Source organism: Acanthopagrus latus, chromosome 18 (genome assembly GCF_904848185.1).
Source record: "Acanthopagrus latus isolate v.2019 chromosome 18, fAcaLat1.1, whole genome shotgun sequence".
NCBI lineage: Eukaryota > Metazoa > Chordata > Actinopteri > Spariformes > Sparidae > Acanthopagrus > Acanthopagrus latus.
Window position 1 is genome coordinate 18,626,229 of NC_051056.1, and position 24,841 is coordinate 18,651,069.

At 41.2% G+C, this 24,841-nt stretch overlaps 1 protein-coding gene and 1 long non-coding RNA gene across 5 annotated transcripts in view; one reads left to right on the plus strand and one right to left on the minus strand.

Moving 5' to 3' along the window:
• kdm3b (lysine (K)-specific demethylase 3B) lies at positions 1 to 22,509 on the minus strand. Of its 4 annotated transcripts, none has more exons than XM_037076588.1 (25): positions 21,975 to 22,509; positions 16,824 to 16,988; positions 15,479 to 15,592; positions 15,006 to 15,132; positions 13,413 to 13,537; positions 11,940 to 11,999; positions 11,086 to 11,787; positions 9,788 to 10,976; positions 9,485 to 9,701; positions 9,137 to 9,351; positions 8,834 to 8,986; positions 8,572 to 8,679; positions 8,324 to 8,451; positions 7,925 to 8,222; positions 7,557 to 7,810; positions 6,791 to 7,063; positions 6,541 to 6,712; positions 6,324 to 6,414; positions 5,674 to 5,804; positions 5,462 to 5,581; positions 4,997 to 5,020; positions 2,331 to 2,470; positions 1,823 to 1,999; positions 1,561 to 1,695; positions 1 to 994 (listed from the first exon to the last, which is right to left on the minus strand). In XM_037076588.1, exons 1-25 carry the CDS (start codon positions 22,179 to 22,181, stop codon positions 914 to 916), a joined length of 5,406 nt encoding a protein of 1,801 aa, XP_036932483.1. In that variant the 5' UTR covers positions 22,182 to 22,509; the 3' UTR covers positions 1 to 913. The 4 variants fall into 4 exon arrangements, with proteins under 4 accessions (XP_036932483.1, XP_036932484.1, XP_036932485.1 ...); XM_037076589.1 differs by having other exon boundaries at positions 15,027 to 15,132; positions 21,975 to 22,508; XM_037076590.1 differs by lacking the exon at positions 4,997 to 5,020 and having other exon boundaries at positions 21,975 to 22,508.
• The window catches only part of LOC119007163, a 17,827-nt gene continuing 15,403 nt past the window's right edge, over positions 22,418 to 24,841 (plus strand). Inside the window, exon 1 of the long non-coding RNA XR_005071046.1 lies at positions 22,418 to 22,555. This is a non-coding gene — a long non-coding RNA (uncharacterized LOC119007163). The remainder of the gene's footprint in view (positions 22,556 to 24,841) is intronic.

Genomic DNA, 24,841 nt, shown 5'->3' on the forward strand with positions numbered 1-24,841 from the left:
TAGTTTTTGTAAACTTTATTGTGAAAAATCAAACAGACTGCTAAGATCAATATATATATTGATACAATGTTAATGGCCAGTAGTTCTGTTCAGCTGCAATTGTGATTCTTGAACAATGTTGTTGGAAGTCTGCAGTTCATTCAGCTCACGGGACAAAGATAGGTGACCAAAGGAAAAAAAAAAAAAAAAAGACACTGCCCCCCCTGGAGTCCTCCTGATCATTACCTTGTGGTGTATAAAAAGAAAAGACTTCTAACTATAGAAGTGAAATAAGAAAACAAAAAATACAAAACTTTGGTCTGCTTCCCCTCACTGGCTGCTTCGCAAATTCATTTTGGCCACAGAGGGCAGAAGCAATCAGCTGTTTAAAAACTCCAACAACAAAAAAGTCTACAAAAACAGGTTAACCTCGCTCCTATTGAAGAAAAATAATATCAAAGTTGTCAAAATAGGAAAGTTAGCCCAGTGCTCACATTTTGTCAGTCACTTATATGGTAGCTGAACCTCTGCTCAAAAGGCACGTCAGCTGTTACCTCCCTTACTCTCACATCTTACATATACAATGAAAACAACAGAACAAACACACTGACCTTAAATACAGAGTTAATCAAAAACAAAAAAAAAAAAAAATTGGAAAACAACTAGACAAGTTTGAGCGTACTGTGTAACAGCGATAAACGACCTCCTTCATCAATCGCTGACTAGCCCCTCCCCGTCTAATCCCTCCCCAAATCAAATGTTCTCTTTCCCAAAACCCAGACCTTCACTGCCCCAAAAACACCTACGCTCTATCTTTGTACTCTGCTCTCTGCAGCTTGTACTCGTGTGTGTAGGTATGTAATGCATACTGTGTGTGAGTAGTGGAGTGGTCGTCAGAGGCTGGTTGTTTTGAGACAGTGCTGAGTATTAGGAACTAAGGGCGTGCTAGTTTAGGTTCGTGCGCCTTCAGTGTCCCAACAGCGTCCTTCACTGCGTGATAGATGATGTTCTTCACCTGGGGAAAAAAAAACGACAGGGAAAGTTTGTTTAACAAGGGACAGACATGGAAACAATCACCTACTTAGACTGGCTATAGTTTGAAAATTGTCAGTACTTGTACAAACACAATACCTGAGATTCAGTGTGAAAAACATAAGATTTCTTCCCTATAACAGACAAGCCTGCAGACATTCCAGATGAGCATTGAGTGCATTGTCCTGTCATGCTGCTGCATTCATGTCAGTATCGTATAAATTGTATTGTTTGCGCTAGATTTCCATCAATTACAAGAAGAAACTATGAAACCGAGTCTGCACTAGAAACACACTGAGCGCATACCTCTGCCAGGGCCTAACAACCCCCTTTAGTTCTATTAAGCCTGATTCAATATCAAATAAAACATAAGTCTGCTGGATTCATATTTTTATTTGTATCCACATCAAGCTGTACTCACTCATAGATACAAACCACTTAAGTACACCAGATGTTTTTCAACAAGATCCATGCATTATTCCCTGAGAAATAAACAAAGATAAAATTCAATGTGACACCCTAACTAAATGAGACGAAAGGCACACCAACCTGTAGCTTGTCTTCGTGGTTTGTATGAGTAGTGGACAGGTGTCTGAACTCCTGGGTCAGCCTGAAACAGTGCCTCACGTGCTCAGGAGACACAAAGTCCTCCGCCACCTTGATACAGCTGTACAGGTTGTGCACCTGGGAGGGAAAGAGCACAGAATGAATACACATGTAAATGAAACAAGAAAAGACAAATGTATTAATGATTTCCAAATAAATAGATACGTACAGAGGGTCCTCTGTAAACAAAAATAACATATCTGACCTGGTGTGGAGCTCCAGCAGGGATAAATACGGCATCTCCTAAGAACTGTACAATGGCCCAACCCTGGACGCCATATTCTTCATAGAGCCTGCGGCGGAGCAGCTGGTCCAGGTACCAGCTCTGGTCATGAATGGGGTCATGGTCTGGAGGGTTCTCTTGACCCTGCTCCTCTCCCACCTGACACATATTAATAAACTATGGTATGATCTGACAGGTATAAACAGGTATAATAAACAAGGACACAGCTGAAGGAAATAATCTGGATTCAGATTAATGTAAATTCTTAGAATTCAAGTAAACTTAAAAGAAGAGATTTCTAAGGGGCAATCTGATTTCTGTTCATGCACTGCATTAATTATCTGCTGCCATCAGGCCAAAGGTACTGCATCTTTCCTTTAACTCATCCCTGTCTTTGTAAACCAGGTTAAATTGTGTTACAACTACTGCCAATGATAATGCAGCTCAAGAGATCAGAGGCTTTTTAGGCAGAAATGTACTGGCTGCTGACCTTGCGGAGCAGTTCTCGGATCTTCTCAGCGTCCTTGGCAGCATAGATGTGCCAGAGAGCTCCAGGTTTCTCTTTTGCGTCGTACACCCTCCTCTTGGTCATTTCATCCACATCGCCCTCCTCAATGGTGGTCATGACCTCTGGATGACCAAACATAAGCAACAAAGCACACACATACAGGACACCAAAGGGTCATGAGCAGTGCCTCTAAGATGACAAGATTTTACAGAGTTTCCTCTTCAGGGTTTGACCTGTAATTGTTGATGTTTCAACATTAGTCCAACACAGCTGTCTTTTCCTTCCTCATTGATGACTCGCTAAATGTATCATACTTGAGTCCTAGGGGTTCCAAGATCCATCTGCATTTCTCATTTTCTGTGGCATAATACTTATATATAACTAATTAATATAAATCCATCAAACTGTTTGGCAACAATGGCACAAAGCTGTAGTTCTCAACTGGTGCCTAACAACCCAGTAGCTGGTCGCAAGTCTTTAATAAGTGGGCAGCAGGATTGTGAGAAATAACAATTCTATTTTGAAGTGCACAATTTTTCAGAGCTTCACTTAAAATTCTGTTTGTTGCAGCATCATATGACTGTCATGACACAAACATCCCAAGCAGGAGTCCTGGGTGTTCATGTTTTCCCCCAATGAACTGAAAATGTCTTTTACAGAAGCTACTGATGCAGTCTTTGTAAAAACAGGAAAATGCCACCATAACAGCTATCAGTTAAGTTATTTAGCTAAGTGCATGTATGCATTGTAGATTACTGAAAAATCTTTTTTTTTTTTTTTTTGAGAAATCAATGAATATGGTTGAAATTTTCAATGATGTTTGGGTTGTGACTGAGGACAAATGTGGATCCTGTGGAAGGACCAGTTGACAACCACTGGGGCAAAGAAAAGGACGAGTTACAGACTACACAATCACATTCACTGACACAATGTTCACATCCACAGCCTGAGGTTGATCGTACAGAGCAGCTATCACTACCACTGGAAAAATATACTTCTCATTTTAGTAATAGGTTATTCAGAGTTATCAGAGAGATGACACAGTGAAACAAACAAACACATCTCTGACAAATGTGTTTGCTTCTGTGGACCACGATCTTTTACCAGCTAAAAGGTTTTTTTATGCTCAGTGTTCCTCTTTGCTACCTACCTATCCATGTGCATTTAGGGCTATGCTATATATGGAATATATTCATATATCAATTAATGTTCAATATGGCAGGCGACCATATCCTCATATTTGAGTTTTTAGTGTTGTTGCTGGTCTGCTTCGAACCACACAGCTCCAAATCACTATTTTAACTGACTTCAGCCTGACTCGTAGCTTCCTAATAGCTTTCACAGTCATCACAGTCTCAACCAACTCTGCTGTGAAGACTACTTGGAGATGGCTGTAGTAACATTATATAAACAAGGACTTCTTAATTCATTTCTGTGGCAGGAGCTCTCTCTCTCTTTCTCTCTCTTTCTCTCTCTCTTCTCTCTCGCTTTCTCTCTCTCTTCTCTCTGACAGCAAGTTAAAACACACAACACACCCCTGGCATCTCTCGCTACCTCACAGAGTCATCTTCTTCTTGTCACTCATCTCTTTCGATCTGGCTGAAAAGCTTACGACAGGCTGAGGTATAATTCAAGTTTTGTTTGGGTGATGCGTCAGATTTTTGTAACATTAATTTCAAATACTAAATAACACATTTTCAGTTTTATTTCATTTTAAGTTCACATCTAACGTCTAAGGTTACACCTATTTTTAATGTGACTGGTCCCTCCTCTGGCCTCATTTGAGAATTTACTGTATGTTCTTTTACAGAGACTTTTTATGACGACATAATGATCGGATATCGCAGCAAAGTCTAAAATATCTACATAGATATCTAAATATCTATTTCTCGGTCAGCCCTCTGTGCATGCATTTAACCATAAAATAGTGAGGTGACTTATATGTTGGTGTAAACTGACCCAATTTATTATTATCTGGCCACTAACATGATTCCTTTACAGCCTTAAGTTCAGCTGCCAGGATTAGTCAGTAAATGTCTGATTATTCAGATGTGATTGTAAAATCCCCTGGTCGTAAGAAGAAAAGGGACTGGTGTATGATGACAGTGTGCCTGTGGTCACACTGTTGGGTGTGTGTCAGTGTCACTCTAATGAGTGACAGGAAGCCAGCAAGGGAACAGGGAAGCCAATTCTAGATGCCCTTCATGGAAACTTTTCTCCCACAGTGTAAGAACCAGAGCACAGCTGGCCTAAGCTAACAGGAAAAGAAAAAACTCCCAGTGCACTTATTATTTGTAATCTTCCGTGAACTCCTTGTCAATTCATGGAATTTTTGCACTGAATGACTGCCATACAGTACACATATTTATTCAACCCTGAAATCTATAAAGAAGAAAATCAGAATCTCCAAAAAGGCAACAACAGGAATTTCAATGCCACCTGTTATTAATTTAAGGTGTTAATAAAGGTTTACATAGGAATTTGAAAACATACCACAGTAGAAACTAAACGATTGGGTCCCTGTGCTCTGGCCCCTACTTTACAGATAATAACAGAAGGATGAGGGTTGGACACGGGGGAGTGAAGAAGGGGAGTTAGTCAAGAGGAAGGGCATGCTACTGAAGTGATACAATTGAAAGTCTACAGACCTTTGCGTCCAGACATATCTCCCTCTGTGAATGAGAAATTTTATCACAATGTAAATGAGCGAGACCCACTGAAGGGTATTTTCATGGTCCCATTCAAGCCAATCAAAGCTAAAACATTACTATCTAAAGCGATAAAGTAAAGTGCATGACGTTCTGGAAACAGCTGTGAAAGTATTTGTAAAGACTGTTAAGGAGGGATCACATAGATCAAGGACGAACGATTAATTTCCTGTTCCTGAAATGACAACTTAAAAGTGTCCATGTGATATTGTACAAACCAGGTTTTTAGGTAGTAAAATTATTCTCAGTGAATTTGAAAAAGAGTAGTGCTTTCGATAATGTCTGATAATTCAATTACGTGTGTACCTGACAAGTGTAATGTAAGAAATGGTTTTCAAATGTGAGTGAGAGCGATAGTGAGAGAAAAAGGGAGACCAAAGGGATTGTTTGTTTAAGTCAACTGACCTTGCTCCTGGTCTCCCTCTCCTTGAGGGATGCCAACATACACCATGACATTGACGGCATCAGAAACATCCAGATGAAGGTTAGTGGTTCCCACCTTCCTGTCCTCAGACGAGGTTAAGCCTGAGTGAAAGAATTACATTGAGGGAGTGAAAGAGAGCTGATGAAGACTGAAAAAAATGGAGGGAGGGGAAGAAAGAGACCATCCTTCTCACCGTAAGCATTATACATCTTAGGTCCAAGGTCAGGACGCACAAAAAAGTTGGGCAGACGGGCAGCAAGGTTTAGACGACCATCTCTCTTTGTGTACTCGGGCAAAGGCAGGTTATCCATCAGATCGTCAAACCTGCCAAAAAAAAATCCCAAAGCTAACATCAGATGCATATATTTTGTATCTAACAAGGGAAGTAACTGGTTCACAAAAATGTTTTTGCATTTATGACATGTGGAATTCCTCATAGTAACACAGTCAATAAAGTTATTCAGCATTTTAAGTAAGCGTACACATGAAGGTCCCAAAATGAAGTACCAATCATCAAAGCACTAGAATGGGTAAGTTAATGCTAACGTCAATTATTTAAAATAGGGTCAAGAGTTGTGTGTCAGATAACATAAATTAATACAACAGATTCCATACGTACCAGGTGACTTAAAAATGGTGTGAACATTTGAATCTAATTTTTGCATGTGATAGTTATTAATCTTAATTGCATATTTAACTAGTATACCACAACCTCCATAATTCTATTTTATACATAATTAGTAGTATACACATTTGTAAATGACCTCCAGTGGGCAGCTTGGTTGGTGAGTAAAAATGCATTAGACACACAAGAAGTAACTTATTTCTCGCCTTATTTCTTACCGTGTGGGCATCATGTCCCTGAAGTCTTCACCTGGAGGCCAATCCTTCAATTTCAACACCATGGGACTGCCCTCAGCATCCTGCAATCGCTCTGCATTCAAAGAAAAAGAAAGTATTAGCTGCCATGTCTGCCACAGAGAAAGAGTTACTTAAATTACAGTGTAGTAATCCAAAATAAAAATAAGAGTCATTTAGGAGAAATAGTTTAGGAACTCACTGGAGATGACCTGGAAGCCGTCCCAGAAGTCTCGCACCTTCACATCAGAGATGATAGCACAGTTTCTACAGTTGACCAGGTCAACATCCTGGTCTCCAAACTCCCTACTGAAGGCATCAGGCTGCCACAAATGACTTTTCAGGCGTTTCTCTATCCCTGACACCAACACAGGCTGGAAAGAAAATCAAAGTCAGCGCCTTAAAGTTTCCCATGAGAAGAGAACCTTAATAATATAAACCATGATTCTTACTTGTCCCTGCTTCCAGCACTCTCTGAAGATCTTCCAGTTGTTGCTGTTGCTGGGATCCTGTAGACACAGGAGCCGTCCGTCACAGAGCCAGGAGTGTGAGGTATGTGGTTCCAAGACACTAAGGCCCATTACGCCGTCCTTGCGCCCCCCCAAGACACCAAGCTCACCACCCTCAGAGTTTCCAGTCCGACGGCCTTCTGCCTTCTTGGTCTCCACAACCGAGGCGATGATGTGATCGAGGAAGTTTGGGAGGCTGCTTTTCAGCTTGTCACTCTGACAGATAAAAGACACATTTTGATTACTGAGTCAGTACTTGTACTTCCACTGACATAATTTTGAGTAAAAGTCTAATTAAATTAATATAATAAAAGATCCGGTTCATTACTTCTACAATAAATGGCAATGACAGTCTGTGATCAATTCTGTAAAATCTAATCTTTTACCATTTCAATTATTCTTGTTGTTTATTCTTTTAGCTGACTCACTGTATTTTGAACTTGGGATACACCGACTGACTCACTCGCATTATTTCATGCATTGTTTGAAAATAGAAAAACTAAGAGACTGATGAGTCTTAACTAGGGAAAAATCACAGTTTGCCGTTTTAAAAAAGATTTATATTTCTCTTTTGGTAGAAATCACCAACACAAAATCAGGTGTTCAGCATTATATCAGTATTTCATTTAAATAGCTAAAGACGTGACACATAGTTTTCCTGGCTTTTTTTCCCCTGAACTGTTTGGGCTGATAAAAGTTGTATTCGTACGCCTGCTGAGGTAAAGACGGAGGGGAATGGTACTCCACTCTCTCCAGGGCCCTGGGGGAGTTTGCCTGGTCCAGAGTTGAGCAGGTCTCGGAGACTGGATCCCTCAGGTTTGGACTGGGTCATGCTGGAGCCCAGTAACAGACTGTTAAATAGCTTAGGGCTGGAAGCAGAAGGCTTTGACAGGGCACTGAGTGAGTCCAGGCCAAAGGGAGGCCGACTGTCCCGACTCATCATGGAGCGAAGTGAACCGGATTCTGTGAAGAAGATGGCAAGAAGAAGGCTGTGATGCAACTTCACCTTTAATATTTATTTGGACTTTCTCATGCACTAACATTACAGTGACTCAGCAATTGCTCTTTCCCTCTTACCCTTGGTGTCATCCTTGGCTTTCTGTGTGGCCAAGTCTGCCAGCCAGTGCAGGGCAGAGCTGTTGCCCTCGCCTGAAGAGCGCGGCTCCTTGGCAGAGGACTGGCCGATGTTACAGGGGGAGGATGTACCACTAGTGGAGTTACTGGTACTGCCCACAGTTTCTCCTCCCCCACTGTCTGATGGTGCTGTTGTTTGCGTAGGTTCTGTTTTTATCGTTGATGTTTCTCCCTCTGATTTTGGAGTGGGGCCAATACCAGACGTTGCAGCCGCGAGGACACCGCCACTGCTTGTTGAAGACTGCCGAGAAAACATAACCATAAATTAGAGCCTTCGGGTTCAACACTTCCCAACGTACAGAAATTCAGAACTAAGGAAAAAATAATACTGCACAACAGTACCTGTGAAATCCCATTAGGGGCACTAGGGCGCACTAGAGGCTTGGTGTGTCGACTGGCACAAGGGCAATTGGCCTTAATACCCCACTTTCCTCTGGCTGAGTGCACCATGTCCCCTATGTTGTACAGAGCTAAAAGAAAAAAAATCTATCATTAAAGCTCTTACTGTATCAATAAATTATCTTATTCTATACTTGATACTTGTGAGGAAGGAGTTGATACATTTTGGATTCCATCATAATGTACTTTACCTGTCCCAGGTATAATCTGCGTAGGCATGAGGTTCTGGGGCTCATGAGGTTGCCCTTTGGCACACTTCAACCATGCGAAAACCTCATCCTCCGGACCTTCATCTACATCTGAGGGAGAGGACGTATTGATCAATGCGCTCAACATTAAAAAGATCTCATTACACATTGACATGTTTTTATAATTAGAATATTATTGGAATAGTAACTCTGTAATGATACATTTAACTTTGCATTATAGATTTCCACCACCGTGATGACTCACCCTCCCTTGGCCTGTTCCTACGGAGGCGATAGCAATCCAGACAGACTCCAAAGCCACACTTGCGGCACACCCAGTGGATATTGAACAAGGTGGTCTCACACACGTCACACATTTCTCTGACACCTCGTACAGCACGCTTCCACGCCACTTTCTCTAAAGGACCATCAAAAAAAAATAAAAATCACAGTATGTAGAATGTTTTTGTAAAAATATGCAGCATAAATTCATATTAGACAAGGTAAAACACAAACTGTGGGGAAAACATTGGCTCAGGTGAGGTCAGTGAGATGTTCCTGTACTCACGGTGAGGCTCCACCATCATCATGGCCTCCTTCTCAGACATGACCAACTGACAGAACTGGTCTCCCACATTTGCCAGGATGTACTTGGATGTATCGAGGTCAAGGCCTTCTTGGACAGCTGGTGCAGGTAGCCACAGACCCATGGCCATGGAATCGCTCTGTTGAGGACTGAGGAAGCCTTCCACACGCAGTACACCTTTACGAGTGAAAGCCAACCTGGTAATGGGCAAAAAGTAGAGACAAATTCAGTAACAAATCATTGTTGGCAATGATCGCTTCTTCTATGCTGATAATTTGCTTTCAGAATGCAATGCAAGACACTGAGCAGCACAAGCATATAAATTCTTACCTTCTGAAGTGGAAGAAACGACAGGCCACGTTTGGGTCGTCATCATCATCGCTGTCTTCATCCGCAGTTCGATATTTACGGTAACGCTCCAGGCGGCACTCGCGGCACTTGTGCAGGTGAGGGGCCACATTTATGCAGGAGCCATCCTGAAGAAAGGACTCACCGGACTGCTTCAGACGACGCACCTTGCTCTGGTCTTTTAGTACAGACTGGCCCACTGAGGGAGACAGCTTAGGGTTAATTTCATTGCTTAGTTTGCCATCAAAAATGGTTCTTGGGTTTTAATGAGAGGACAATACCCACCTTTGAAAGGCTTGTTACGTGGTCGGCTCTTAGCAGCCCCTTGGACTTTAGATTTCTGCAACATGGCCCCATCTTTGGGAGGCTGTGGTGGTCCTCCTGGGACTTGGCCTTTGTCTGGGCCGTCCTCATTGTCACTCAGGTCTGATAGATCGCTGTTGCTGCTGGACTCAGAGTCACGTTTCGAAGATTGGCCCCTTTCCTCCAGGGTAAACTTCTGGGACTGGTTTTGCTCAAAGGACACAGGGGCCTCCTCCATTCCACCAGGGCCAGTGCTTCCAAACATGGGGCAGCCTGAGGTGGATGAAGGCATCTCAGCAACTTCTTGCTCCCCCTTTGTCACAGTCCCTTCACTCTGTAATCTCTGTGATGAGGCTGGTGCTGGAGAGGATGAAGAGCTGGGTGATGCGGCTGCTGAGAGTGCCGGGAAAGGGGACGACAGAATCCCCTTAGGTGGTTCTGCCATGGTGAACAGGTTTGGCTTTGTCTCTGAGGCTGGACCAAGGGTTTGTGGCTCAGCCCCAGTGAGGCCAGCAAAGGAGGTGTGGGAGGTTTTGTCCCCATATGCCAAAAATGGATTAGCAGGTTCTTTGGAGGCCTGCAGAAAAAGGTTCTGGTGGCTATCTGAAGTATTAAAACCAGATTGTAGCCCTGAGCCACCGACAGAAGTCCCATTATTACTGCTCTTCTTAGAAGTACTTTGAGCCCCAGAGGCAGCACCAATATTTAGACCAGAGCTTCTTCCTCCTACAGAGCTACCCATGCCCTGGAAGACCGACGATGATTTGTTGAGTACACCATTTCCAGTCGGATGGGTCTCAGGCACTTTGGGCTGCTCAGGCTTTTTCAGCCCTTCAGTGGAGGCTGTGGACTTGAAAAGGCTTGGGGGTTCTTTACTCAGGCTCTCTGACACGGCGGTGAAGTAATTTGTGTCCTTGGACTGGGTCTGACCAGCAGCTAGGCTCGGGCTGGAGCCAGAATTTTGGGTCATGCACTGGAAAAACAAGTTTTGGTCTTGCTGGGATTGAGACTCAGTCTTTGCTCCACCAAAGCCGAAACCAAAGGGCCTCGGAGTGTCCTGGGAGGTTGTGGTAGCGGTAGGAGCTCCATTGGTCTGAGAGGTAACTTCTCCAAATACAGAGGCAGTGGGCGCAGCCTGGGGCAGACGAAAGCCTGATGCAGTTTTAGATCCCTGAAAAACAAAATGATCTGATAAAGTTAAATGGCAGAAACCAAACTATGATCACTTGCAAAGGGATCATATAATGGTATTGATGTTGAGTACATATTGACCAACTTACTTCAGTCTGGCTTCCCCAGGTGGGGGCTTTAGGACTAAAACCCACAGAGGCAGAAAGTGCCACGCTTGGGCCGCTGTCATGTGACCAAGAAATGGTGACAGGCCCCGGGGAAACAAGAGCAGCTGTTTTGGAATAAGCTGACTGGGAGGCCTCCTCTCGGTCTGGTTGGGGGGATGGGGAGGCCTTGGGGGCTGGAGCTCCAGGGACCAGGCTTGGCATCTGGCCTAGTGAGGGGAAAGATGTGGTGGAGAAGGGAGAGGGGGCTGGTTTGAGGGGAGGAGGGGTGGGGGTGTGAGTTACAGCAGTGGTGGAGTCTGCTGCCCCTTGTGTTGAGATTGAGCGACCATTTTCTTTGACGTGGGCAGGATAACGTGGAGGAGTAGCATTTGATTGATCCATCTGGAGTGAGGAATTGTTGTTGGGGGATGACACTCTGCCCTGAGCAAAGGTTCCTTCTGAAGAGCCTCCGTTTTTAGTTGTGCTGCTGACTCTTTCGGCCGAGTCTCCAGCCCAGATCCCCATCCCTTCCGCTGGAGATTTGTTGGAATCACCACAGTTTTGGCTGTCAGCTCCCGCATCTGCTGCTCCTTTAAAACGTTTCAAGTTCAAGTCATCCTCACCTTCGGAGGCAGTCCTGCGTCTGCGTCCACTGTCACCCTTCATTGTTTCACTGTCCTTCCTACGACGCCCATTCTTACCAAGCTAAAATGAGGGAATATGTGAGGAGGTAATTCTATTAATATACATTATAAAAAATGCCACTTTAGAGCTAAAAATACTTCACTTTAACAATTCATACAGAACAGTGCAACCAATTACAGAGTATAGTTAGATTTATAATATGACAAACTTACCTCTTCCTCAGCCAGCATGACATGTATTACACGAGGATCAACCATCTGATTTTCTTTTCCCTGCAGCAAAAACAGGGCTTTTGAGTGACTCTGATAAAAATTACCTGAATATATATAGCAAAACAAAAGCATTATCTTAAGAATAATTTTATTTCAACAGATTTCTAAGGTCAGCATGATACTTATGATTAGTACAAAGCAATGTTGCTAATCTTCATAAAACATTTAATTTCCCTTTTTCACAACATATCCCACTGCACTGACTCAACCACCATATCTAGGTTTTTTCCCACTTTTGGTCATAACACATATCTGTGCCGCCATGTAAAGTATAGCAAATTACGTAGCTCTAATCCACCTCTAAGTTTACTTAATTTTACAACTTTCATTTACTTTTGACCTTTGCCCACTACAGAGGAATACACTAAACAGTTCTCCTGACACACCCCTTGCCACTCAGCCTCATCATCTCCACAGCATTGATTCACCAATTCACCGGCGATGGTGATTACACAGAGCGAAGCATCTTCGCCTTAAAGACAAACCGCTGCGTAATTCACACAGAAAGTCAGCGCTGCGGCTCCTAAAGAGGCATGACAGTACATGTCATGATGATGACCCACAAAACATCCTGGAAAGTGACGAAGTTAAGTTTTTCACTCTAAATTACATAATTACATAATCGCCATCTGTCTCACTCGCAGGGACGGAGGCTGTTTTCCAGGGGAAAGTTCATTGACTTCTCAGTCTGGAGGGCTAATGGTCACGGTGATTTATTTTCACCACAAACACTCGGTGAGTTAAAGTTTTTTTGCTGGTGACAGACGCTGTTTTTCAGGCAGAATTGTGACAAAGGGTGCACCGTTTAGCTCAGTTGTTAGAGCAGGCATCCCATGTACAGAGGCTTTGTCCTCGCTGCTGCGGACCCAAGTTTGACTCTCGGCCTTGTTCCCTTTGCTGTGTGTAACTCCCCCTCTCTCCCATCCTGTGTCCTGTCTAAGTCTTCAGCTGTCCTATCAGTAAAGCCAAAAAAAAAAGAAATGTGAAGAAGAATAGGTAGGACGGGTGGGAGGAAAGACGCATCTCTGCGTACAGCTGTGGTATTTTTGATGCCAAAGACAGTTACTACGTTACTTTTGTCTGGTCATGTAACGTTGCTTTGTGGAAAATTTCTCTTTATTAAGTTGAGCGAGGGACCTGTGCAGTTATCAGACCGTCCAACTGACACATCCCCCCTACATAGCGCCGGCTTATCTGTTCACATTGGTTTGGTTCACCAATAATACATCCCCGATACTACCTTAAGAGGCAGATCAGCGCCGGAGCGAAATTTCACCCCCCGCCACATCTAAAACTTTCACACAGAGGAGGATGCGGAGAACTGGCGCAGGATCCCCGCATGCAAACGGCATAGGGGCTATTATCTAATGAAATATGCATTCCAATTCCCATTCTAAAGCGAGTGTTTTTTACCTTATCTAAGGTAATCTCCATAATGTGCGAGATAGGATCGTGCTGTGAGACCAGTCCTGAGGCCCAGCACTCCTCAAACTCTGGCTGGTACACGCGAACCCTTCGTCCTTGAATAGTGTATGAACCTGTGGGCATTGGCAGGAAGAGATGTCATTAGAGTTACATTCTGGTAGATTTAAATGAAACACATATACTGAATGGATGGTGCACTAGATCTTATATAGAATAATCATGGCATATTAGTTTTGTTTGAGAAGTGAAAGCATCACCACCAATAGCTGAGCAGAATCACAACAAATGTAAGCAGCATCATGGCAACACAGGGCTTCAAATAGCAACAGTCCACATTTTCACAGTGATACCTTATGCATCAGCCTCAGGTGTTAGTTGGTATTTAAACAATACTACTTTATGTTGTTCAGATTGTTAAACTTGCTTAAATATTGAATTTACAAACCTAATCTTTATCCTAACAAGGAATAACAACTGGCGGGGGTATTTCGGTATTTTTTCAGAATCAAAATTCCTTTATTTGTCCTGCAAACTGGGAAATTTCTGTGTCACAGCAGTCAAAGGACAGTAAAATTACAATAAACAATACTAGTAAGAAATAAAAAAAAATAATAATAAAAAGATAAGAAATAGAATATTAATATTGTCCAATATGAACAGTGTAATTATATACTGTGTTGCAGACTATTGTTATTAATAAATAGTAAATATGGGTATGAAAAATTGCCCAGGTAGTGCAAATCTTGGTTTCAAAAGGATTACCAAAGATTATCTTTATATCAAATGTGCACATGTGCTCATTTGCATACTCATAAGTTTATTTTGGGTGACAACCAAAATGTGTTTACATGCTTTAATGCTCAAAAAGCAGTATTCACATAACGTCCAGTGCTGAAGCTCTGTATTGGCCCCCTGTCTTTAACTTTCAAGATCTTAACCATGTACAAACACTTACAAAACTGAATGGAAGGAGATGAAGAAAATAATAAAGCATTCTGTATCCATTTTTTCTTAAGCATGAGATCATTAGCTCTACAACCCTTCATACACATGTATCTGTTTTATGTCTGGTTAGATATTGCATTATAGAGTATGTTATTAAGATGCTGTAAAATTATTCTAAAAATAGATCAGAAGTAAATAGTACTGTACAAGATGTGTAGCCCAAACAGTTTGTGGACATAAAAGCATGGAATAAAATCACTCTCTTCATTTCATCTCATGCACGTCAACAACTCAACAAGAACCAGGCTCGAAAATAATATAGTGCATTAAACTGTGTCTACGTATTAAGATGGTGCTGCAGCACTATTTGACTATAAAACTCTGAGCCAAGTATCAGTGCAAAAAAACGTGTTCCCCCTGTTGCATATTGTGTCTTTGCTATGTCTCATTAACATTTTCTCAGTAATAATTTACAGTGACTGTTTTAGTGCATCGGTATTATACCTTTACTACTCATCTACATTTTGAATTTCAAATGGACATTAACTTCAAGGTTGCTATTTTGAGCAGGTGCCCTAAATAAAACATCTATACTACTACTATAAACACAGAGGGGTAGTAAAAACATCATAAAACCTGGTGAAGGTTGAGTCCTACCCTTCCTGAAGATCTCCTGCAGTTCAAAGTCAGTGTGCCAGCTGGAGATGGCAGCCTGCAGGGAGGGCTGCTCCAACAGCAGAGGGTGTCTTAAGTCTTTATCAACCTGCACAAGGACACAAACCACACTGTCCTTGAATTGTGATACTAGTGCAGCATGGATGTCAAACAGAAACGTGTGAAACTGCACACTAGCATATCACAGAAACTGTTATTAACTGTTATTATTACATTTGCTTATTATTTTGTTTTGCAATTATAGAACAAAAAACAAAAGCACAGTGGGATTAAATGAACAATTAATCAAATCAGAGAACCATAAAATGTTTTGGGTAATTTCTGATGAATGTGATAAATAGTTTATCACAAAGTAACTGGTTTGAAAACTCATAATTTTTGCACTCATCACTTCTAAATGATGATAACAAACAATGTAAAGCAATTGTACATACCTCAAACCTCTGGACAGTTTTGTTATCAGCCAGGAATTCAAAATTCTTGCTTCCAAAATACTCCACAGGAACCAATGTTCCTAATCCGACTCTGTCTACCAGGGAGCGGAAGACCTGAAGAAAAGGAGAACACTGTGTTTAAAAATTCTACTGCAGAGAGGCAACAGGAAAAGAACTGAATTTTCTAAATGATACTTAAGCCATCTGGGCTATGTTTACACCATCACTGTTTTTTAGAACAGGATGCCAGACCCAAACATAGCACCTATTCAATCGAATAAGAAGTGCTCTCCTGGTGCATAGGCAAAAATAGTTTCCAACTTCAGGAGTGCTTTTCATGCCTGCCTCACCTGCAAATTCCTGCATGGACTTGACATTGTGATGACAATGTATGTTATTGAACATCTTTCCTCCACTAAAGTAAAGTTTTATTAGCATAATTCCTTCCTAGATGAAATAATCATACTATCTGTCATAACTGACCTTGTTTGCAGTTTGAGATGTCCTTCGACAGACATCTCCGTTATAATCGTGATGTATGGGGAAAATGCTTTTGGGTTGCAGGTGAATTTATGGACACTTGGCAAAACTGGAAGCGAGGCTGAGCAACTGTATGCAGCGCAACTGTATGCAGATCTAAATAATACATTCATGGTTACACATCACAGGTCTTTGTGCCTTGAACTTTGTAGTCATTATAAAGTGAGTCACATTGGATTCTCTTGTTTTGGCTCATATAATCACATGACCTTATACAATGGTCATTGGTGTGGAGCACAAACAAGACAGAAACAAATATTCAAGCTGCAAGCGTAACCGGAGTTCAACTGGGGTAACAGGTTATATGAGCCCAGCCTGGGTGTGGAGGGTGGGCCTGGGCAGTGAAAGGTATCTGTAGCCCATATCAGGGTCTCGTCTAGGGTTTGACACTAGTATGGGAAAAGTGCATTTTTTATTTCTAAATGATTCTAAGAGACCTACTGAAAACAGAAAAATACACACACAGGAGAAGCTATCTTCTCAAAAATGTGTTAAATGTTGTGAGAAATGAAAAACACTAAGTGTACAGAATATAAAAATAATACATATAAACTGTGTAATGAAATGTTGAAATGAAACGGGCTTGTTACTGACTTAACAATGTTCAGTGTCCAAACATGAGAATAATAATCAATCTCAAAGCTGAATCAAATACAACCATAGCTGCCATAGGTTTAACCCTATTTGGCAGTAGTGGTTGACCTTCTACTGATGCTGATTCTCCACTTTAACGGGTAATTTCAAGGCTTGACATTTAGGCATGATATGGACTACCTTGCTTCCCACTGTGTAACTGGGCACTTACCAGTGCAGGCCAGGCTGTGGCCGATGCTGGGGCTCCAGTAGGCCCAGTGCCATCACCCCGATTGGCCCAAACAATGGAGTCTTCCACCAACACAGCTTTCACCCCCTCATCATACACCTGAACCCAAGAGCACCGCTGCGAAGCATTCTCAAACTCCACAAATACCTGAAGTTAGAAAAAGAGAGAGAGTCACAGCATAAACATCGGATTGACATCAAATGGTTAATATAATACGGCTATGCTATCAGCACTAGACTGCTACCTCAGGAGCTGACCAGCATTCATCAGCTCTGAATTTTGTGCAACTACAACAGGTTTTTTCATTTAAAAAAATCCGTTTGAGGTGAAAATATGTGTGAAATAAAATGTTCTGGTAACCTAACACATAAAAAAATGAGACTAAAAGACTGTTACAAGTGGACTGGCGGGATACCATCTGCCGGGGCCTCTTCAATGGACAAGAGCTCATTATACACTCAATCAGTTAAATTACTGTGATTCAGTCCTGATTAAAATGAGAATACTCAAAAATGAACATTTCCAGTCTGTGTGGTTTACATCATCACTTTGTTTGTAAACGTTTCATGCTGTATCCTTTTTAATAGTATGGAATGTTCTGTCTGCATACAGCAAGTTTGCATGTGTTGCTGGTAGAACATGATCAGACACAATTTTGTCTTATGCACATTTAAGCACTACACTGTTCAGTTAAAGCAAGAACTCAAAAACACACTTCATTTTATGTGGAACTAGTGTCAAAATCTGTCTAAACTCATGAGGTCTGCCTGCCAATCACTAGTTATCCTGCTGCCTTGATTTAAAGAGGAAAAAAAGATGATTCATTTGCTTAAAATGGAAGAAAAAGCCTTACAAAATATCCGTTTGGATGTTGGTATCGAACATAGTTTGTAACGTGAGCACTGTATTTCCATTTACCATTAACCTCACCACTGTCACAATTAAAGATACAATAGCTGTCACCATGGTAAGTCTGCATAGTTGTGAAATCCTGTCTAGTATTGCCAACCATTATGCAGTGTTTTGGTGCCCAGTAAGTCTTTAAACCCATTAAAAACTGGACTGCCTGGGTCATATTGCAATGTCTCGCTGTACCTTTAACACTGTATTGTATTAATACCTAGTTAATAACTATGTATAGACGTTAAGAGCTTGAATTTCTTGCTGCATGACCTGTAGACTGCAGTCCTTACAGTCAGAGAGTGGGGGTCTCTGGGTGCAAAGTGGAGAGATGTTTACCAGTGTTCATTTGCATGAACCAGCAACACTGTAGTGACACAAAGCTGGTTGAAAATCAGCAAAGTTCCCCTTTAAGTGATTTGTTCAACGGTATGCAAGTTCTGCATCATCTCCTCTGCGTCAAAATAACAGGGTACAACTGGTATGCACTGATGCACAACGGATGATCCAATAGAACAATGGCATTAAGTAACTTTGACAACAGATGGGCTCCCTCTATTCATGCTCTAAGAGATTAGGCCCATGGACTTTTACCACACACCTGCTTAAGACAACATGACACAGTCATAAAGTCGATAGTGAAGGTTTATTACTTTGTTAGAATTTGAGAAGTAAAACCATTCAGACACAGCTAAGCATTTCTCATATGCTGCTGAATTTAACAGAGCAAGCTGTGAGAACCCGACCATGCTGTTATCAGTCTGACTCCCCCATTCGACCCTTCTAGTCAAATCAGACTTGTTAAACTTGGAGGGACATTCATGGAGTGTCATTAACACAATTTAAGTAACTAACTAGGTAAGAATGGGAAATGAAAATAATAAGTAAGTGAGGGAGAAATATTAACCAGAAGCTGAAACTTAACTGTCCAAAGCAAGAAAGTGCAATGAAAATAAATAAATAAATACATAAAAAGCTCAGCGGGCATTGAGGTGGCACATTTACACAGAAGATGTAATGCCAAGTGAGATGATCCTTTCCATTGTACAAGATGATTCCATCAGCTCTGGAGTCAACACCTTGAAAGGTTGGTTCACTCAAATTTCAAAACAACATATTTTCAAACTTATCTCCAGCCCAGCAGATTTTATCTGGTGAGGTTTTTTCAGATATCTGCGTTTTCTGTCTTGTCCACAATGCAAGTTTGAAAATAAAGTGTGTAGTGCTCACAGCACTGACAGTTTATATTTCAAATTCTAAACAGCTATATCATACAGTTTCCACAAACAGGGGGCCTATTCTGTATAAGACACAGACCTCCAAGTGAATCGTTCGAATAGAGATAATTTCTTGAGTAGACTATACAATATTGTATACAATGAAAACTGTTCACAACAAGGTCTAGGGTTTATGAAGAGTAAGGGGGCCACTGTTTGTATTAAGACACACAGATGTTGATTTTTATGTCTCTTTTTATAGCTCTGACCACCACTTTTCTTTGTATTGGGCTGGCAGCAGGACTCTCAGAAACAGTTATCTCAAAAAATAAAAGCTAGACAACATCAGCGGTGTCCAAGCAGCTACAACTCAAGGCCCCAGTCTTAGCGGCCAGTGTTTTTGATGTCAGATGTCAGTTGAAGTGACCGGTGAGTTTCAAAATTCTCATCTCTGGTCAAAACAACTCACACAGCCAATCACTGCTATCTCTAAGGCAGCACAGACTTCTATAGAAAAATGAAAATAGTTGTTAAAGAGCGAGTCATATGAAATTTTCAATTCAAACTGTGTTTACATTTCACCATTGAACATGAAGGAGTGAAAGCAAATCCCTCTGAACTCAAGTCAGTGTCACTGTACAGTACACCAAACAGGTGTTGTAAAGTGTGACAGTCACACAATAGTAAACTGTTATGTTTATCTAGTCATTTGTCACTGGTGTCTGGCTGGTACAATTGTAAGAAATAACCGAGAAGACAATTGAAGGACTTCATAAAGTGGTTACACAGCTTTTAAACTAAGGTTGGGTAATATATCCCAAGTAATGTGGTGAACCCTGTGGTGAAACTTACTAGTAAAAGTCCAGATGACACCTTAAGTCACAATACTGTACGGATACATAAGCTCTTTAAAAAGTAATGTTAAACCTTCCTCCATAAATGTTCACAGACCACTGAATCTAAACTCCCAACTAAAAAAAAAGAAAGAGTGACCTGAGAGACCACAGATGTCATGCTGTCGTAAGTCTTGCAGGGTTACCAATTTTTATTCATAAAACCCAAACACTTCAAATATCACAGTGGTAACTTTGGGAATCAACACTTTTGTCACAGAATCTGCCATACCCCCCGAAACTTCCCGGGTTCAAAAATTTCTAGCTGTTAGCAACGACAGCAGCCAGTTGATTGTCATAATTTTTGCGCCGTGTTACTTGTGAAGTTGTTTAGACACGTGGTTCATGAGAAAGCTGCAAGCATCAATACAGGAGGCCAATCAATCAGCACTGCACTAGACCATAAAAATCCTCAACACGGTTGGATTAAATATCTTGATACAAGATACAGAAATAATGGTAGGGCAGAAGATAATACATTCTGCCACTGGAAATAAAGACATTGAAGCAACAGTCCCATTTTGTTTTTATCATTGATGGATCACATCTATCAGTGAATATCCCTTTAGGTATATGCACACCTCAGAAGAGAGACCCAGACCTGTTCTATTAAAAAGATTTATGTATGCACACTCTCATTTTATAGAAAAAGGAAAACTGTAATCATTTAGTGATAGTGGTAAGAAACCCAAAAGCCAGCCCAGAGAACAGTCACTCATTATTTTCATTTAAAAATCCTAGTGTTGTAGTACTCGACATAACTTTTTGAATGTCTCTGCCTAGTCTCGATCTCAGATAAGGAGGACTCTGGATTTTCATTACTAAGACCAGTTAGGACTGGAGCTGCTGGGATATGACTGTATTCAATTACTATGGTTTGCTACATACTGTACTTAATGATGGTTTCTGTAAGAAGGAAAGACCCACCCAGAAAACCTGATGCATGAAACAAAATATTGTACTGTGTTAGACTGATAGCAAAACATAGAAAGAGGGGGGTTGAATAAAATGGTTAAGTTGCCTTCAGCCCATTTGTGTTTGTATTTATTTGGTTCATAATCATACAATAGTCGAAGTGTACAAACATATGCACAATACTATGTTAATATGTATAAATAAACCTGCTCTATTTCTTTCGTTTTTCTTATATCGTTTATTTTTTACTATTACTATTATTGTTTATTACTGTCCTTTGGCTGCTGTGGCAAAGTTTGCTGGACAATAAAGGAATTCTGATTCTGAAATCCCATTAATCCTCACTCCACATAGTTTTCAACTAGTTTAATCAAGGAAATCAACATTTTCATAACTTGTACCTTTGAATACCTAAAATGCTTTTAAAGCAATTTGTGTATCTCAATAAATATTTTTTGAACTGGACAACTGCTAACTGCTCTAAAAACTGGATTTTGGCTACGAAGCGTTTGCCATTATGTAGGTCACCCACCACCACCACCACCCCCCGAAATTCTTTACAAATCTCACTTAAAGGGGTCCCTAAGATTTAGCAGCCCTGCACAGATTAGACTAAACGTAGCTCGGGAAGACTGACATCCTTCAGTTCGTAGAGTTTATTACATTTACAAACTTGAATGTTGGTCCGAACATTATAGTTTGAACTCCACAGTGAAGTGGAAGGAATTCCTAGTTCACCCTCATATGAACTTGTGAGGCCTTTAACTAGACTCACGGTAGCTAACGATGGCAGCTGACAAGCTAACGCTGTATGTCCACTGCATCTGTCAGCGATTCGTTTCAGCGACGGTATCGTGGTCGTTTAATTAGCTTTGACACTCCTGTACTTTGCGGCGGCGTGCTTACGATAAACATCGCTGGAACTGAATGTCACTCGTTCAAAAGCTAAAAAAAAAAAGCGAACAAAGCAAAGGCCAGAAAATCCCCGGCCTCGAGTTTAGCTTCGCCTCACTGCCAGCGACTTGTTACGTTAGCTTGCTAATATGTAGGTAAATGGGCTAACGGTTAACTGCCAACAAATGCAGCATTGTTGACGGTTAGAAACGAGTTCGGTGAGCTGAAAACGCAGATATTAAAACCGACACGTGTTTTGTTAATCAAATGGTGTGTATTAAGCTATGCAGTAGGTCTTGTATGTAAACACTGACCGTCAGCCCTGCAGCGGTGGATGTTGTTGTCGCCTCTCCTCCGCTAACCTCCGGCGCGGCCAGGCCGATAACGCTCACTGCCTGCACCGTCCCCCGGAGCCAGTCACGGGCCCAGGCAGCCTTCTCCGGCTCGGAACCATTCGCGGACCTGCCGTCGTCGAGGAGCAAAAGCAGACGCTTCCCTATCAATTCGAGAGAGTCCCCCATGGTTTGCTCGCAAGCTAGCTGCCTTCAGTGAGCCACCATGAACAGTGTACGTTAACTTCTCCGCTTGGGATGGGAACTCAAGAATGGAGAGAACAAGCAGAGGAAAGCTGGAAGCGACTTCGTTCTGGATGTTGGTGCACAAGAGAGACCGCTTCAGCCCGATGCACTCGGGGGCACGCAGCAGCGGACCGAGTCACGCCAGGAATTCAACACAGTCGAGATGTTATTGTCCTCGATGCTAACGCGACTATCCTGCTCTGTCCGCCATTGAGTCCTGCAACAATCAAACGCACTCCTCGTAGACAGGCAGCACTGCGGAGACACCAGGCGAGAGTGTGCCAACAGCGGCCTCTAGCGACACGCCCGGGAATCAGGTTAGTGCCTACTACACTGGAGTTGACAGGGTTTCCGCAGTGTTGAAGCAGAGCTGGACAACCTCGCCCTAAAATAAAGACGTAAAAAAGTTAAATCTATTCTTTAATACATTATTTCCATTAAAGAGGAACCAGCAGCTTAACGGTATTTGAAGCAATACCAAAACTGGTGTTTAGTGGTTAAAAAAAAAAAAAAATCACAATAGTAATTTATTTTTTACATAACATAACCAACATTTTAATAATTATTCCTAAAATTGGATGTTACAGTTTTGAAATTTGCATTTTTAATTTCCATGCTGCAATTTCTCATTTCCTCCAATATACTCCTATACTGTTTTTATCTGCAGTAAGGTCATATTTTTCAAATTTCATGTATTTGATTTATAAAGTTTTTTGTTTAGGCCATCATCCATCAGATAAATTGATCATGAGATGAGATGCCCCACAATACAGAGGGCTCACCTCCTGGAGAAATCTGTGTTGGTAACCCGGTGTCTTATGCCAGATCTTTAAAAATGTACAAAAAATAAAAGTTCTTTTTTTGAAAAAATGGTTGTGTCACCCTGTGGTTAAAGAATAATTTGCATTACTGATTCTAATAAATATAGTCACATGTGGCTGTTAGGCAGGTTCAGGTTTTTTTAATTTTGCTTTGTTTTGTTTTTTCATTCAAGAAGTTCAATGTTTAATAGATGAAGTTCTGTCCACCAGGTTTTGAGGTGCAAATATCTGATATTTGTGGCACCCCGTATGTTTGTAGCTCAGGATGTTTTTGTAAACCTATTCCAAACCTCATTCTGAAGATACAGTATATCTAGAGTTTTATGAGGATTAGACCAGTGGTTACTGTGTTTAGGCCAATCTATTCTAAACCCTGCCTTTTGAAAGGATATTTCAATTGATAGCAGCCATGTTTTGCTGAACACCCAATTTGGTCTTGACTGAATCAACTTTGACTGTTTTTCAGTTTTTGCTAAGTAGCACCAGATCCATCATGGCAGTGCTTTAGGGTCCAAGAGTGCATACTCTGTTTGGGGCGTGGCCTTTTCAAAAGTGTATTTTTGGGTGTTAATTATAGCGCCACCACGTGGCTGCTCTTTTCAGCCAATAAGTGATTGGCCACACCCACTTGCACCAATCTATAGGGCATGCACACTAATAATGGTGAAATTTTGTTTGCTGGGTTTTCAGGTATGAGATTGTGACATTTGTGGTGGCCATGCTCAAAATGCTTTGGTGAACATATTTCCAACATCAGCCTGGACATTTCTACAGATTTTTATGATGATGATGATGATGATGATGATAAATAGCACTGCACATCATATGTTAAACATACCTAAACAGGGCAAATTAAATGACACCTGCAGTTGTACAAAACACAACAACCGTAAAGAAACTTTTTATGGCTCACTGTTTTTTTCATTTTACTCAAGTCATGTCAATTTGAACTAAGGAGTTTCTCACATTGACCTCTTGAATGGGGCAGATTGTGACTAAAGGCTGATTGCGCATTTTCATCATTAGTTGAGCGCCTTAGGTTCCTGGTTATGTTAAGTTTAGTGCTTGCAAATGTAAGTCATATTTTAATTTCTTTCATTATTCATGTTATTCTCTCTAATAATTGCAACTAATTGTGGCACTGTTGTTTGTGATTGTGCCCACTAGAAGGTGCTACACTGCCACTAACTCTTCATTGCAGTGATGAGGTGGGTCGGTGAGTCTGTGGATGTTCGAAATTAATATTTGTGATTCCTATCTGTAAAAAAAAAAAAAAAAAGTTGATATTTACATTGATCTAAATACCACAAAGAAAGTAGCCTGGGAGCTATAAAGCAATGAGCGATCAAAGTTTAGAATAGAGAGATGGAATGAGTGGAATCATCTAACTTTAACCTATAAATATGTGAGAAGTGTGACTTCTATTCTGGTGGATATAAAGCATCATAACCTTTTCATACTGTGATATTTACAGCTGTGTATTTTTGCATTTGGTCCGCGAGTCCTTTGGACACAAATACAACCGTGTCAATACTGGTGAAATTATGCTCTGGCATACACGGATAAGTTGACTTCATCATGTATAACTGGAACCGTGCAAATCAAGAATGTTGTTTGGTCTCTCAAGAGCTCTAGATACAGACAATGCTTTTACATACTAACACTTTCCAAATGCAACGCTGTGCAGCTGATCAGAGTAACATAGACATTTTCTATTTGAAAAACACACATCCAAATTTATTCATGAGTTATACAAGATAAGGTACATCATACACTATATAC